Here is a 17,991-nt window from a genome sequence, read left to right on the forward strand (position 1 = left end):
AAGATCGAGGAATATCCATCAAAAACTACTGCAACCTAGAGTATGCCGATGATGCAGATATAATTGATGATTCAGTCAGGGGTCTTTAAGTCACTGTTGATAGGCTCCGCATGCATGGGTTTAAAATAAAATTTAACCTAAAACATATATTTCAAAAAATCTTATTAGTATTTTATTTATTTATTTATTTTATTTATTTATTAAAAGAAAACAACAGCCATTACAACAAAAAACATTTTCTATACAAAGAAGAAAAAATGTTACATTGAAATAGCCACTTCGCATCATTCCACATGTAAAAAATAAATAAAATTATTACAGTAATAATGATATTAAAAAAAAAAAAAAATTGAAAAAGTTTTTTGTTTACTTGGACTTAAAAATCCTTTCGCCGGCGGATCCATACGGAGTAATATGGAGCTATATGATATTATGTATAATATATTAATATATATATTATGTCATAATTTGGCTCAAATTTGTTACAACATTACATAAACAATCCGGCAATGATCTTCAAATGATTATGTTTACCATTACTTAAAATATGTTTCCTGTTGATCAGAAAAAGTTATTTTCACTGAATAAATACGAAATATTTCTCATCCTCGTAAATTTGATTTGATATCTATGTTGACTTGTTAATGCTTTTAGGAAGGTCGAATTTTCGTGAAAATTGTACAAGTTTGAGTAATTGATACCAGAAATAAATGCTGTTAATAAAGAATATAATATTATTTTTGGTGTGACAATGATTATTAAAAAAAAAAACTGGTAATGAGAAACTTCACCCCTATGGGAAATCGGATACAAAAAATGTTTTATTACGTGTGGTAAAAATCAAAGAATTAAATTAAACTGCAAAGTTTCTTAAAAATGTATGAATAAAATATTTGAAAATATTTCAATAAAAACAGACTACTTTGAACGACGTCACTAGTTCATTTGAATCAACCAATGATAAGAGAGTTGTGGAAGATTTCTGGTTTACTTATCGTCAACGGACCAACCGGCTGAACTAACTGAGAAGAAGGGGAAGAGAACTTGAGACGTCACACGTGATTTAATTTCAGAAATACAAAACATACAAATTAAAAAAAATAAATTGGCTTAGTTTATTAGTCTATTGACATTTAAAAAATGTATAAAAACCACTAAACTCCCTCGTTGTGATTATTGAAAACTATTTTTACAAAATTTTATATCATTTTGCTAAAAAGGAATTGTTTTGTAGTTTATAAATAATTAGTGTTTTGTAAACTTAAACTATCATTTTACTACGATGGTGAATATGTATTTTTTAAGAAAGCTATCATTACTTTGGAAGATTAATTCAATTTGAAAAATTGAACTGAAAAATCTAAAAGGAATATTTAACTGTTTTATTTATTTATTTATTTATATACGGCATTTCTGCCATTTACATATATGTGGTATAAAGAGTGCTTAGAAATAAAAATATTTTTAAAAAAAAAATCGAGTGTTAAATATTTATATACTCGTACTGTACACATTATTAATTACTTGAAATACGTACATATTTTAAAGAAATTATACAATAACAAAATACATTAATCAATCAAATTATAACTATTCCAACTCAATCTTCTGAAGATGATTTGCTCTTTTTGATAAAAATATGTTGGTCACTTTATTTTTTAAGTTAGGCAGAGATAAACTAAATATATCAAAATGTGATGCATATTCATTCCCGGTATTCTGTAATCTAACAATAGGTGAGTTATATTGAGCTACCGTTCGAGAATTTTGACAATAAAATATTGTAGATGTTCTGCTTAATCTAGGTGGTACATAGAATGAAATCAATTTCAGTAGATCAGGGGTATCAAACATTGGTTTTATTATTTTATATAAAGTCATAAGATCGGTAAAAAAAATTAAAAAAAAAAAAAATTAAAATTGCCCTTTATAATTTCTGATGTCACAGTTTTTTTAAATGATTTTTTCTTCCACCACAACGAGCCAGGAGGCTCAATTACAGTGGTGAATTGCAGCATAGAATACGCAGGCTTGAAAAAATGACATTTAATTTATTTTTTCTCACGGAAATCGAATTCAGAAAATTCCGTGCGTGAGAAGTATCTTAGCCATTAGACCATGAAGGCCGCCATTTCTTTTATCTGCAATAATTTGTTCGTTTAAATAAGTTGATTGTAGGCCTAGTGGTCAACGCGTTTGCCCGCCATGCAAGAGGTCTCGGGTTTGATTCCCGACATGGTTGATGTGAAATATTTATTTATAACCGTGTTTTAACCCTAGAATATTTCATAGTCCCTGGACTGGAACCTGAAGTGTAAGACTGATCACCTTACCTTCATGTAACAAAAATGATCAAGATACGCTGCGATGGGTGTGCCAATGCAGTGCCCTTGCACCATTAGGTCGGAAAGAGAATAAAGAAGAAATAAGTTCATATTAATATTTTCCTTTCTTTTTTACACCACAATTTAGTAAATCAAATCATTTAAAAATAATTGTCTAGTTAACCCAGTGGTCGACAAACTCATTAGTCAAAAGAGCCAAAGATCAGCGTCACGACGATTAAGATTTGTTTTGAGGGCCTAATTTATTTTCGTTTTAAATTGTTTCCCCTTCAAAGCCAACGAATCTTACAATGCAGTGAAAATCCCTCTATTTACTCTGTTATTGAGTAGACATTTTTTTAATTAGAGATGTAAAGGAGATTTAACAACAAATGTGTTGATAATATTGATCACCAAATCCATAACATTTGAAAATTTTCGCCTCTTGATAAATGATACAATGTTAAACAAAGTATCTTATGATAATTTTTTTCTTAGAAAATAGAAAAAAAACCTTTCTCTCTTCCGGCATACTTTTAGCTCCATATTATGTTGAAATCGAAATAATTTCATCAAGCTTAATATTATGCTTCTCCATGCATTCCTTTACAGTATTTACAATATCCTCAATAATTCAAAAGGCAGTAGTCCTAGAAGTTCTTCCATAGAACCCGTAGACCAAATAAATTTAACAAAATGTGTAACTTGCGCTGTGTGAGCCGCACTCGAGTGGCCAAAGAGCTGCGCTGTTTCGTTTGCTGACCACTGAGTTAACCAATACTAATAATTAGCAGCGCACTAATTATTAATCCAGGCCATTTTAAAAAAGAGGTAAATATTCATCCGTCTATTGAGGACAGTTAATTGCCTAGCAGTCCTCAATGTATTTGGCATCCGACAGAAGCCCGCAGCCTATTTTTGGGCACCATACGCTCCAACTTCAACAAATTTTTATGAAATCTATGTGGAAAGTTGAAAAGTTTGTATAATTTTATATTACAGGTTAGTTTCCACCTGACAGAGCCAGCTCTCCTGATCTCTGGATCACAAGATGGGATGATGAAATGCTTTGACCTTCGCATGAAAGAAGTGGCCAGAACATTCTTTAGGTACGTTATTTCAACTCAATGACAGCAATATATTACCTTTGTGATTTTTCATGGATAAAGTGCATTAGATTTCATATATGCATTATATATAATGGGGAACTTGAGCTCTACGGGAAATCGAATAGAATAATTGTGTTCTTGCGCGCGGTAAAAATTGGAGCATTCAATTTTGCAGCAAAGTTTCCTGAAAATGTACGAAAAAAAATATTTTAGTAAAAACGATCTTCTTTGAACGACGTCACTGGTTCATATGAATCAATTAATGGTAAGAGAGTTATGGACGATCTCCAGTTTGCTTGCTGTCAATGGACCAATGGCAGAACTCATCCAGAATAAGCTGAAGAGAACCTCTGATGTTATACGTGGAGTTATTTCAGAAACGCAAAACTTTTAAAAATCATTGTCCTGATAATACGATATATAAAAATTGTAAAAAAATTTTTTTGGCTTAGTTTAATAGTATTTTAACAAATATTTTTTTTAAAACCGCTGAACTTCCTCATTATAACAAAAAATCTTTTAAATGTTTTTAGTAGTGAGAGAAATGCCTTTACTATAATTTCACATGAAAAATCGCTACAAACACAAGCAATGCCCTTTCCTGAACAATGAACTTTTTTGACATAGGCACTTCTAGCATTTACCCCCAGAAATAAACACCACCTTGTGGCATTAGACTGAGCTGATATAATTGTAAATTAATTAATTTCAGAGAAAACTGTTTTGTTAAAAATTAAAGAAATCGATTTTTTTAAAAATCATTCATAGAAGGCGTTGCCTCAACAGAAGAAAAGTGTTGACAAGCGATGCCGTACAATGCATGTCCATTCTCCTTATTTAGAAATTATTTGAGACGTACACGATACACTCATACTCGCTTAGAGGTTAATAGCAAAGGCAAACATTCAAAAAGCAAGTTGTGTTATCACTTCTGGCTTAAACATAGGCAGACATGGCAAGTATGTCATCATGCTATTACCATAGCAACTGTAATTTTTAATTATTTCTGAGATTGTTTAGGTTAATTTAGTCGCTGTAATATAAATCTTTAATACCAATCCATTGGAGCTTTTGTAACACTTTCGATTGGCTTAAAAAAAGGAGTTTTAGGAACTGGGTCACACCAACGAGCATTCGAGCTAGAAAATTTCCTGTTACAATGCTTTTTGCCAGGTTCTCTGGCAAAATGACCAACTAAACTGAAAGCCAGTTTATTACACATGCTAACGAAAATATAATTGGAATTACAATTTTTCTTTAACATTGTCATTACGGAGAGAATTGTCGCTTTAGTAAAATCATTTTTATTTGCTGTAGCAACACAGAGTCGGTTCGCGACGTCCAGTTCAGCCCACACGTACCGCATACGTTTGCTGCCGTGTCCGAGAATGGGAATGTGCAGCTGTGGGACATGCGGCGAGCAGAGAAGTGCTTTCACCAGTTCACCGCACACTCGGGGCCGGTGTTTGCGTGCGACTGGCATCCTGAGTGCCATTGGCTCGCCACTGCCTCCAGAGATAAAACCATTAAGGTAAACTACATTTTATTAAGTATTACCCGCCGGTTTCGAAGCTACATGAGCCTCCTTATTGAAGTATAATTGATTAATGAATTTTAATTAATGTTAGTAAATATTAATAACCATTAACCAACTGATTATTTTTATTTTTATTTTTATTTTTATTTATTGGGGATATCAACAGTAATTATGTCAACTAGTTTCGACATGTACCCGTCTAAATAGGTGCGAAGGTTTTCATGATCACCGTCATAAATATGTTTCTTTTTTGGGTGATACCATGTGGAAGCTGTTTATAAACTAAGTTGCCAAGGATGTGATAAGGTGTACATAGGACAAACAGGGCGCACGGCAAAGAAAACGATTGACGAAAACAAAAGAGCATGTAAACTTGGGCACCCTGACAAATCTGCAATAGCGGAACACTTTATAGACACCGGGCATTTTTTCGCCTTCGAACCGAAAATTTTACATAAACCCAGTAATTACAGTGCACGAATAATAAAAGAGGCAATTGAAATACACAGACACCCAAATAATATAAACAAAGACGAAAGGCTTAAATTAAACTCAACATAGTTCACACTCAGTTTACCCTGAAGATGGCTCCTGCAATGGTAGTCGAAACATCGGAACAAATCCAACACACAGGGTATCACCCAAAAAAAAACATATTTATATACCCGTCTCTTTGTCGGGTACTCGATTCAAGAATTGTAGCCTAGCGACGAACCGTCCGTTACGCGTTTGTTGTTAAACCAAGAACCAAACCAAAAATTTACAACATTTTGTTCTATGCAATAGAATTATTACTTGAGGCTATAATGGTGATGACAGTGTTAATATTTACCTCATCATCTGAACAAATTAATCTAAGTAGACTGGGTTAGTCTTTTAAAAAGATAACACAATTGGGGCAAAAAGTTTAGAACAAATGAGTTAAATATGTGACTTTTTGAAGACCTTTGACATGCACACCTAAAATTAGATAAAATAATTCAGTGTATGCCAAGTAATTATGATTACAACAGAAAAAAAATGTGTAATTCAAAATTTACTTAAATCATATTAGTTAACCCATTTGGTGCCGAAATTCCTATTTAGGACACTTCACTGTTAATCTAATCTATCTCTGATTTTCTACAATATCGGCATTCTGTTTGTTATCCTTGTTTTGCGACAGTTCTAGTTATTTTTTATCTATTTATTTTATGAACCTTCCCAAATGAGGTTTTTTAACTTATGGATGTAAATTATGTTTTATTATTGACGAGCTGAACCCGGCAATGCTTTGCTATTGCTAGATTTGAATTCATACTCGTATATAGATTAAATGAACAAAATCGAATGCTGTCGAAATACAATCTCTCATGTGAATGTGTCGTAAAAATATATACGATATATGCGTAAATGTTGAGATCCGTACATTAAGGCTGAGATAAGCATTAACAACAAAATCAAGGAAGGAGCTCTGCATTGGTTTGGAGATGTAGATCGAATGGACAGCGAAAGAACGGCTAAAACTATTTACAATGCTAATATTGATGGATGCAGAAATAGAAGAAGACCGAGAAAGACATGGCATGACCATATCCAACAAATACTTGAAGATGGATATGGCAAAAGTCGGATTAATCGGCGCGCGTGCATGAGAAGATCTATGAAGAGGAAGCGAGATCCGAATGCAAAGATAGAGTGATGTGGCGTTCTATCCTCTCTCCCTACCTTTACTGGGAAACGGCGTGATAGTTTGTTGTTGTTGTTATTGGGAAAAAAAACATTTCTCTAATGCCATAATTCAGAGAGTGACGTTACGTGAATACGTTTGTATGAAGAAAAGTCGGACCGCATTTCCTCTTAAGGTTAAACATAATTGAGTATACTTAGAAAACTTTACTAAAAAATCTTTAGTAAAAACCGTTCGGATAAATGTAAAAAAGATGTTGTAACTTTTCATTGGTAAGTAGGTACTTGTTTATGATTGAATTCCAAATCTAAAAATAATAGATATTCAAATATTTAATTTATGTAGGTACCTAAGTACTTGTTTATGTTTGAATTCCAAAACATAAAATAATCAATTATTTTCAAAGAACGAATTCTTTTAGCAAATGTCAAACTCTGCTCAGGGATGCACTCTAGTCAGGAATGCGATTTTCAAAAATGTATAGAATATTAGCTGATATTATTTTAGTATAACCAAAAATCCAGTAAAAAGAAATAAATTAGTAAAATTTATAAGGAATTCAATGAAATAATCTGACTGGGATCCATAAAAAACTAATGTTGTTTGTAAACATTCAAATACAAACTTTTTTATACACGTATACGCATTCTCGGCGAATGCAACCCTGGTGATGGATAAAAAAACATTTACGCTCCTAATTTTTTTTGTACTTAATAAATTTAAGATTTTATGAGCTATAAACCTTCTCGCGGCAAAGATGTATATTTATCTGAAAAGCGCACGTAAATCAGTCCGGTAGTTATCCAATCCATGGAGGACAACCATTCGAACATTGCCTTTTATATACAGGATGTTCATTAAACCCTGTCACATCCGAAACCACGATGATCAGTATGGGCAAGAAGACAAATTTAAAAAAAATAAAATTGTTGTGTACTTCTGCAGGGGAGAAGCGAGGGGGGCGCCGCCGCGCGGTTGACGGTATATCAGACTCCCCCCTCTTTGTTTCTCCCCTACAGAAGTAAGCAACCATTTGTTTTTTTGAATATTTTATTTTTGTAAGTTTTATTCGTTCTAAAAATTTATTTTAATGTGCCAATATGTCTTCTTGCTCATACTGATCATCGTGGTTTCGGATGTGACAGGGTTTAAAGAACACCTGTATATAGATTAAATAAAATAAAAATATCTATTTAACTAGATCTCTGACACGCACACACATGTTCTTTCTATCCTTTTATCATGTTCAAATATTTATGAAGTTGTGTTGCATTTCCGCTTTCCCTTGTTATTTCATTAGTGATAAAACATATTATTTATTTGAAAAACTGTAAAAATTAATCTCTCCGGTTTACGCAATTCGTAATATTGATGATAACGAAAACCCGTGTTAAGTAATCTGTCCTTGTGCATTATTATTTGCGCAATCATCACCAAAATATGATATCACGCAAGGCCAATACATCTGACATAACATTTGCATTTTGGCAAACAGGGTTTTCTCTTTACAAGGTTTGAACAAATATCGGATTATTAAATTATGTATTTTTAAGTAAACGGCTCATTGCGTAAGCTCTTTAATATTATATCAAATAATAAATAAATACAAATTAACCATTATTACATCAAATAAATTAAATTTTTTATCGCAGGAGGCTAAACTAGCAGTTCACAATGGAGTTCTAGTGCCAACTCTAATGTATGGGAGCGAAGTGTGGAATAGGAAAAATGATGATGAAAGTAGGTTGAATGCTGTCGAAATGCGATCCCTCAGGCGAATGTGTGGTAAAACGATGTATGATAGATGCACAAATGTCGAGATCCGTGAAGTGTGTAAGGCTGAGACATGCATTATCGACAGAATCAAGAAAGGGGTTCTGCGTTGGCTTGGACATGCAGAAGCTCTGGTTGAGGGCCAAAGGTAGTATAGAATATTTTTTCAAATATTTTTTGCATTCCAAATAATCCAGAAGACAACTTTTTAGACCCCTTTCATTTCAAAATTCGCCCAAAAAATTATCAGCCCACCCTAGTGTATATGGATATCTTAATGAAATGGAAAAGCATTGAAAGGGCTTATAACCTATTATCGGCTAGTTCAAATTATTATTTTACGAAGGCATGCATCCAAATACTTAATTATTATTCTTTTAGGAAGAAAACCGTGTAATAATACTTAATTATTACACGGTTTTCTTCCTAAAAGATCTATTAATTCTAACCTTCTGGAATATTGTGACTATATTTGTTCATCATTTAATAAAAAATGTCAGGTTGATGCTGTGTATACAGATTTCCAGAAGGCCTTTGATAAAGTTAACCACCATATATTGATACAAAAGTTGGAAGCAATCGGTATACATGGCGATCTTCTAAATTGGATGATATCTTATTTGAAAAACAGAACCCAAATTGTATGCATAAATAAATTTGAATCATCACCTTTAACTGTAACATCTGGTGTGCCGCAAGGCTCTAATCTTGGACCATTATTATTTTTAATTTTTATAAACGATCTTGGCTCCCTCTTAGAGTGTAATTATCTTTTCTATGCTGATGACTTGAAAATATTTCGTAAAATTGAATCAACAGATGATCACGCAATGCTTCAAAAAGATCTTGATTCCTTAAGTGAATGGTGTAAACTGAATGATATGCACCTTAATGTTAAAAAATGCTATCAAATAACGTTTACAAGAAAAAGAACTCAAAACTGTTTTACTTATAGCATTAATAATATTGACCTCAACTCAGTAAGCACAATCCGAGATCTTGGAATCACATTTGACTCACGTTTAACTTTTTCCAATCATTTCAATATTGTTAAAGAGAAATCTTTACAAATGCTGGGCTTCATACACAGAATATCCAAGCCATTTAGAAATGCAGCATCAATAATTTGTTTGTATAATTCTCTTGTACGTAGTAAGTTGGAATTTGGAAGTATTGTTTGGTCACCTCATTATGTGATTTATAAAAATATAATTGAAACTGTACAGAAAAAATTTCTTCGTTCTTTGTCGTTTAAGTGTAACATGGGCAGAATACTTCAATGTTATGAAGAGCGCTTGGAGTATTTTAAAATTGAAAAGTTAGAAACTAGGAGACAAATTATAGATATGATGTACTTGTATAATATAATTCACAATAATGTTGATTCAGTGTTTTGTGTTCAAAGTGTGTCATTGTACGTTCCCCGTAGGCGCCTTAGATCACCTAATACATTTTACCTTCCAATTTTTACAAACAATATGGCACATTTTAACCCTCTTGCAAGTATGTTAAGACTCTATAACAAAATGGAAAAAAAAGTTAACATTGACATTTATCATGATAGAGCAAATAGTTATAAAAAAAACATTACTATGTATCTTAGATCAAATGCCTAATCCTTAGTTTTGTGTATGTAAATTAATTTTAGTCTTTTTTATTATATCTTATATGTTTTTAATTTCTCTTTTCTTTTCTTTAAAAAAAAAATAAATCTTTCTTTATTTTTACATTTCACTAAACTTAATCTTTACCATTACTTAAATTGAATTTACACTCTTATTTTATATAATTTATGAAAGATGTTGAAGTTCTGTAATTGAGAATATATGTAAAGAACGTTAGTTATGCTCACTTAAAAAATGTATGTATTGTATGTATTCTTTTTGAACTTCCAAATAAATAAAAAAAAAAAAAATAAAAATAAAAAAAAATTATTTGATTATACGTAGTACTAGTACATAATATTTTTTTACTTAGTTCACAGACTATGAAATTAATTTAAAAAAACAGAAATATTCACATCGAGCATTACATATTTTTCATTTGCAAGCCATCCCTGTTGTTATTTGACCATATGTTTTTTTAAAACATTATTTTATTTAATTCCTTTAAAAATGCATCTTGTGTGCATTTCTCAAACCTAAACAATCTGCCGTCAAAAATCTCCATACTTTCAATACTATTATATTATAATTTGCGTATTCCTGATATTGGGTTTAAAAATGATACATTATAATTTAACAAATCTGTGTTAAATGCTTTTAGTTTCTTAAAGTTATGGGCACTAGGAACGCGTATTTTTATATTATTCAAACCTTGACTCAACTGTCATAACTAATATATTTTTTATTTGTAAAAAAAACATTAAATTTGGAGAAATAAAACTTGTACTTTGTTTTTTGATACACTCACTTTGTTTTTACCAACTAGTTTCGGTAACCAACTGTTACCTTCTTCAGGGTATTTTTATAACTATAAGTTATAATAAGTTTATTTCTCCAAATTTAATTTAAAATGATACACAAAGTTATTGCAGAAAATATTAAAAATATTAAAAAAACATGTTTAGACTACCATTTACGCAAATCACTTTACACGGTGTTTGACATTCGCCATTCTCATTGTAATTTTTTTTTAATTTAGTTTTGATTGACAATGTTTATCCCAATATCTTACCGATTATTAGTCACACTAAAAAGAAAAATCGTTGTGTTTATACAATATCACTATTTTTTTATGTGACAATTTTAGTCTGCATTACTTTACGGGCTGTTTAACCCATCACGTAATGCAAACTGTTAATATAAGTTAGAAGTTAATGAATAGAAAGCGGATTCCTGCTAAACTGCCAAATGTACAGAAAAATAGATCCTTATAATCCGCAGAAACTGTATTCAGCAAGTGAATTGCCCTATTAATGGATGAATTCCGACTTGAATTTGTAGGGCTTCTGCATGCATAAAACAGTACATGAGATCTCGCTCTATTATAATCATTGGAAACATTCAAACTGATCTCTTTTAGCATATTTGGATTATATATACTTCTAGAAATCAGCTTATAGAAATGTTTTCGAAGAAAAAAATTGGACAAGATTTGAGGGATGTTTTATATATATATATATATACAATATTATATCTCTACTCTCTTATTTTAATTTACACGAATGTCTAAACACCCGATGACAAACTATTATTTGATAGTTAATCAGGGACAAAATATTTTGTTTAAAATTTTATGGGTTATAATGTAAAATGATATTGTAATAAGATGTGTATTTTCTGAATAAAGGGTTTCTCTAAAAAAAAATCCACTTCCATTGTCTGTGGTTCCAGACTAAAATGGACCATTAAATATCATTGTCATTAAGTATTGTTTAAGGAATAACCCTTTTAGGTTATAATAACCAGAATAACTGTTTTAGAGACCTGTCAGCGCAAGTGAGAGTGAGGATAAGGGAATAAGTTGTAAAAAATACACAGCACCCAGGCCAATAGCGAAACAATCTTTCTTCAATTTTTTTTTTCTTGGCAGGAATCAAACCCGCGACGCTAGTTTCACAGTTGGCCATCTAACCAACTGCGTCATCGGTCTATAATCGATGTAAAAATCAAATGAATGAGAGATATGAAATGAGTACAAAAACATAGACAAGAATTAGTACATACATAATTATTGTTGAATCAGAAAAGTCAACAATAATTACATATGTACTATTATTTAGTTCTGTTATCTTTTGTCTATGAGCGTTATTATCTTTAGTCTAGAAGTTAGAAGCGTTGCGTTGCTATGTTTATTCAAAATTACATTCAATAGAATTACAGCCCTGCACTAACTCATCCAGTCTTGCGTATCAATTGATTAACATAAAAATAATTGCATATCTTTTCACAATATGAAATCGATGCTAGTATATATTATCTTCGCAAAAAAATATATCTGACGTCAATCTCTGTTAGCATATTGTTTGGCCAATCTACTAATTTAGAGCACCTTGAATAGAAAACATCAAACATATAGTTATGTGTGGCTAGTCCACATTGCATCTAATAACTTTAATATCTGTAAATATATTAAAGACTTATTTATTTATGCTTTTACAATTTTGTATTATTTTTTTATATAGAATAATGTCCCGTGCCGAGGAAAACATGTTACAATAAGTTTAATGAAAAATGCCTTAAATTAGTTATTTAACATAATAAACTTAATTAATCTAATTAACCTAATTATCATCGTAAACATAATAAGCAAAATAAACTAAAACAATCATTAAAAACATAATAAATTCATATAGACTTGTAGACAAAATTTCATAATCAGGAAATAAATTTTTACCTATTTGGCTTGATCCACTCATCGATCCGTGCGCAACCCACCTCCTCTATCCATTTCTTAATAGCAATTTTATATTGTGAGTACTTATTAATTGTCCTTATGGATAATGAAAGTAGATTGTACACTTTAACCGAGTAGTAGGCCAATCCTCTTTGGCCGAAAGTTGTATTAATTTTGGGTTGTTTTTGCAACATCAGGGTGGAGTATCTAGTAACTCCATTAAAAAGAGAAAAAGCATTTGTCACAAATTAGAGATAAATTACCGTAAAAATCGCTGTAAAAGCAAACACAACATCTTGTAGAGCTGAAAATTTTCTTTCAAATGACTTATACCTTTACCATATTTTTTTTCTTTTGATCCTCATTTTTAAAATAAAAAATAAAAAAACACAACTTATATTATCACCCAATAGTTTCACCATTTGTTATATAGGCAATTTATGTTGTTCATGTAAAAATAAAATAATTAAACATTTAATTAAAATGTGTAATTTAAATGTAACTTACAAATACTTCAACAATATTTTGAGTTTGTCCAAATTTTTGTAGACAAGGACTGGATTCAACTCCCTGGGAAGCTGTTAATATTAACATATTACAACAGAGATGAAGAAATCAATCAATCATAGAAAATTTGGACAAACTCAAAATATTGCTGATAAATCCACCTGGTCCATGAAGAAGTATAGAAATTGAAAAAATAAATGTAGGCGTTGCCTAGTATGTAGGTGAAATAATTCAATTACATGAATCTCACCCGCATAAATAAAGATTTCAGCTCTTTAACTTCTCAAACATCAACAGATGAAAGAATTGAAGGAATATAGATGTTCAAATATGGGCAGAACGGTGAATGTTACACAGTGTGTGACAGGACATAAGCCCTGTAGATGGCTAGACTTCTATATTACCTTCTCTAAAATGTTCTTCATCTCTGTTCTAATATGTTACAAATACTTTTTTACAATATTTGTGTTTGTCCAAATGTTCGTTGACAAAAGACTGGATTTCACCCCCTCGGGAGTCATTAAGATTAACAAATTACAACAGGGATGGAGAATACCATAAATAAGGGAATATGGAAGTCTAGGCATTTACAGGGCTTATGACCTGTCATTGGCTGGTTTAAGTGGCCACTTTACACACTGTGTAACATTCACCATTTTGCCTATGTTTGAACATTCATATTTCTCCAATTCTTCCATTTGTTGATTTTAGTTAAGTTAAAGAGCTGAAACCTTTATTGTTGTGAAGAGATCCATCTGACTGAATTATTTCACATACTAGGCAACGCCTGAAAACAATTTTCAATTTTTAAACTTCTTCTTGGACCAGTTGGTTTCATTACAATATTTGAGTTTGTCCAAATGTTCTTAGACAAAAGACTGGATTTCACCCCCTCGGGAGTCATTCAGGCGTTGCCTAGTATGTGAAATAATTCAGTCAGATGAATCTCTTCACAACAATAAAGGTTTCAGCTCTTTAACTTCACCAAAATCAACAAATGGCAGAATTGAAGAAATACGGATGTTCAAACATAGGCAAAATGGTGAATGTTACACAGTGTGTAAAGTGGCCACTTAAACCAGCCAATGACAGGTCATAAGCCCTGTACATGCCTAGACTTCCATATTCCCTTATTTAAGGTATTCTACATCCCTGTTGTAATTTGTCAAATACTTTATTGATTTGTTCGTCGTCTGTGAACTCGATTACACTTTGATCCCTTCCCAATAATCGAATCATCGGTTTTAGAGTACAAAGGATGCAAATATTTACCGCTGTGCACGAGCTGTAATCTTACATTCAGTATTTGTATTATTTCATTGTGTACCCTAATAAATATGCTGATAGAAAAGTGTTTACCTAGATTGGAGACCTTTTACCAGATTGAGCTCGTCACTCTTCCCGCCTGCCGTTGGAAAATTCCACTTCTAACCGGTTATCATATCGCTCCACTGGCCTTCCACTGGGTTAATGGCCTGCCTCGAAACAAAAATATCTCACACTCTCCGCGTCGATTTGCAGGAAGAGAGATTTCACAAATCTCACTTTTATTACGGCCGTATCACATGACCTTCCTGGTTTATTGGCGCAACTAAATATGTCCTCCCGTGCCGTTTAATAAATACTCTTTGCACTCGTGAAACAGATTCAGTTGTTATTTTTATTCGAATTCGCCACTTTTTATTTGGCTGATAAATTAAGGTAGGTGTTTGCATTTTTCCAACCCACGACTACGATCCATTGAAAATTATTTAATCAAACAAAATCAATTTACTGTACTATCTCAAACAAATACACACCTACACCACTTTCAATCAAAGTGACTGAGTATTATGCAATTATAAATCTAAAACCTACTTCCACTCTCCATTAACCTAGCCGGACCGAAGGGGGGGATTCGAATCCCCCATAGACCGATTTTAATTCGATTACTTTTATTTTGTAATCATGAAATTAATAGAAAAAAGCATTTACCTGTTTTTGTTTTTAAATTTTGAAATAGTTGTTTTTTTTTTTTTTAATATAAAACAAAAAAAGATGTAAATAATACAAGGGTCAATTTCCCTTTATGTACATAAGCATTCGGCAAACTAACAAAAATGAATAAAATACACGAATGACTAAAATATTAATAAATTATTGAACGGTCATAAACACTTCCAACGTTTTATTCTCCTGACTCCATATACAAGTAGGCGCTGGGGTCGTTTGGTCCCCCCGTTCGGATCATGTGTAATTTTTAGATGCTTAGTAAGGGAAAGGTTAAGCAATAAGTAGGTAGAAAAAAACTTTAATAACCTTCCAAACAAACCATCACGTCGTTTCACTGTAGGGGCAGGCAGAGAGGATAGAATGCCGTATCACTCTGTCTTTGCATACAGACCACGCTTCCTCCACAGGCATACATCTTCTCAGGCACGCACGCTGATTATTCCTACTCTTGACATGTCCATCTTCAAGTATTTGATGGACTCGATTGTGCCATGTCTTTCTCGGTCATCCTCGTTTTCTGCATCCATCAACATTCGCATTGTAAATATTCTTAGCTGTTCTTTCGCTGTCCATTCGCTCTTCATGTCCAAACCAACGCAGCACCCCTTTCTTGATTCTGTCTATAATGCCAGAATGCCGATAATCTTCCAGAAATCTTAAAACATTAAAAAATACCAAATATTAAAACATTAAAATCTTAATTTAAAAAACACACGAGACACCCTACCCTATCTAGCCTTTATCCGTTCCTACAATTCATTGATTTCGGGGATTGTCTTTTTTGAGGGCCATTTTCAAAGTCTGATCACTTTATTCATTTATTTACGGACGTATGAAGTCCATTTAACAATTGCAAATACATTTCTTTACAATATATACAGGTATAATTGAAATAAAACACAACTAAAGAACATTGAAGCTAGGACAAAAATGTAATAATAATTACTACCTCAAGACAAGATCTGTTCTATCATGATTGTTTAAATCTAGAAAGACTTACAACAAAAAAGTCCATATCTTGTCTTGAGTTAACAATACGACAAAGACTGGTCATTAGAGAATTAAGGCCATAGTTTGTTCTATGCTGATCGATGAACAGTACTTTATTGTTTCTCAACCTACGAGTCGGAATATGGAATTTTACTTGTCCCGGTAATAATGGAACATCGATTATACCATTTAGTATGCCGAACATATATATGGAATCAATATTAGTTCTACGTTTTTGTAGACTAGAAATATTTAACATTGACTACATCAGCATAAGAATAATTACCTCTCTCTAGTCCAAGCATCCACGCTACTTTTCGAAGCGAGCGATGTTGGACTGATTCAATGTGATTTATGCGATTCACATAGAATGGAGACCAGACCACGGAGGCATATTCTAGAAGAGGGCGAACAGAACGAACTGAAATTCTGTTAATGAAGCCAACATTGACTCTACATTTATGTTTAATTTACTAAATGGCTTCACTGATGTACCATCGTTACTGGAACAAGTGGCATTCAATGTTCCGTTCCGGCAGTTGCGAAATAATAATGTGCTGTTCCTTGATCAGCACAGCACAAACTATGGCTTGCATGCACCAATGTCCCGATTTGTCGCATCGTAAACTCAAGACAAAATCTTGACTTTTTTGGTGCAAGTCTTTCTAGATTTTAACAATCACCAAGATAGACCAGATCTTGTCTTGAGGTAGTAATTATCATTGAATTTTTTTGTCTTAGCTTTAATTTTCTTTATTTGTATTTTATTTCAATTGTGCCTGTATGTATTATAAAGATTTGTGTTTGCCATTTTTTTAATGGACTAAGTCCGTTATTAAATAAATAAATTAACAATTGCAAGCAAAGGGTAAGAGTATCCTTAGTAAATTGAAATTTTCCTACGCAATTCTCTGTGAGAACTTTGTTCACTGAGTCACATTACTTGATAGATTTAATTTATCTGTTTTTTGTGTGTTTTCCGTTTAGCTCTAAAACTGTCATCATTATCTGTGACCCACATTTTTTTATCACCGGCATTTCTATTCTTTCCCCGAGCGAAATTTATCTGCCAGACTTTTATCTTGCGCTATTTTTAATATTAAAATGTCTACACACGCAGACATACCCGTACACGCTCATCAGTATACAAGTTTGTACTAGTTTGCGTGCGTGTAATTATTACCTTATCTTTTATATTATGTATGTAAACATAATAGTCTATCAGCAGACTATGGCAAAACCAGTTTATGAATATTATTGCATCGATTGTTTTGTTCTGACGATTAGTTTACACACACATATATACGTGTAAATATTTATCGTCGATGAAAACTCGAAATGCTGTAAAGGAACAAAGTTCAAATCATGTCATTAAAATTTAAACAAAAACACTCCGTTTTTAACCACTTATTTTTTACTTAATTACTGACTGGTTTCGGAGCTACATATGCTCCTTTATTGAGGTATAATTGAGAACTAAATATCTAAAACAGTGTTTGAGTATGTCCAAATGCTTGCAGACCCACTGGATTTCCTCCCTAGAGAGTTATTCATATTTAAATTAATTTCAACAGAGAGGGATAACATTTTTGAGAAGGTAAATGCCTAAACGTCCATTTTTTTATTTTTTTTATTTTTGCACCACAACAGGCCAGGAGGCCCAATTACAGTGGTGATAAACACCACTGAACACCCAGGCTTGAGAAAAATCACATTTGAATTTTTGTGTTCTCACCGGGAATCACACCCGGA

The 17,991-nt window shown here is 32.2% G+C and overlaps 1 protein-coding gene across 1 annotated transcript in view; it reads left to right on the plus strand.

Annotated features, from left to right (window-relative positions):
• Wdr24 (WD repeat domain 24) overlaps positions 1-17,991 on the plus strand; it is a 52,006-nt gene that overhangs the window by 5,653 nt on the left and 28,362 nt on the right. Inside the window, exons 4-5 of the mRNA XM_088226505.1 lie at positions 3,327-3,433; positions 4,751-4,964. Of these exons, the coding sequence (XP_088082631.1) occupies positions 3,327-3,433; positions 4,751-4,964 (321 nt within the window). The remainder of the gene's footprint in view (positions 1-3,326; positions 3,434-4,750; positions 4,965-17,991) is intronic.

This window comes from Micrasema longulum, unplaced genomic scaffold (assembly GCF_059751315.1).
Source record: "Micrasema longulum isolate JH-2025_06_02 unplaced genomic scaffold, ASM5975131v1 h1tg000436l, whole genome shotgun sequence".
In the NCBI taxonomy this organism is placed as follows: Eukaryota; Metazoa; Arthropoda; class Insecta; order Trichoptera; family Brachycentridae; genus Micrasema; species Micrasema longulum.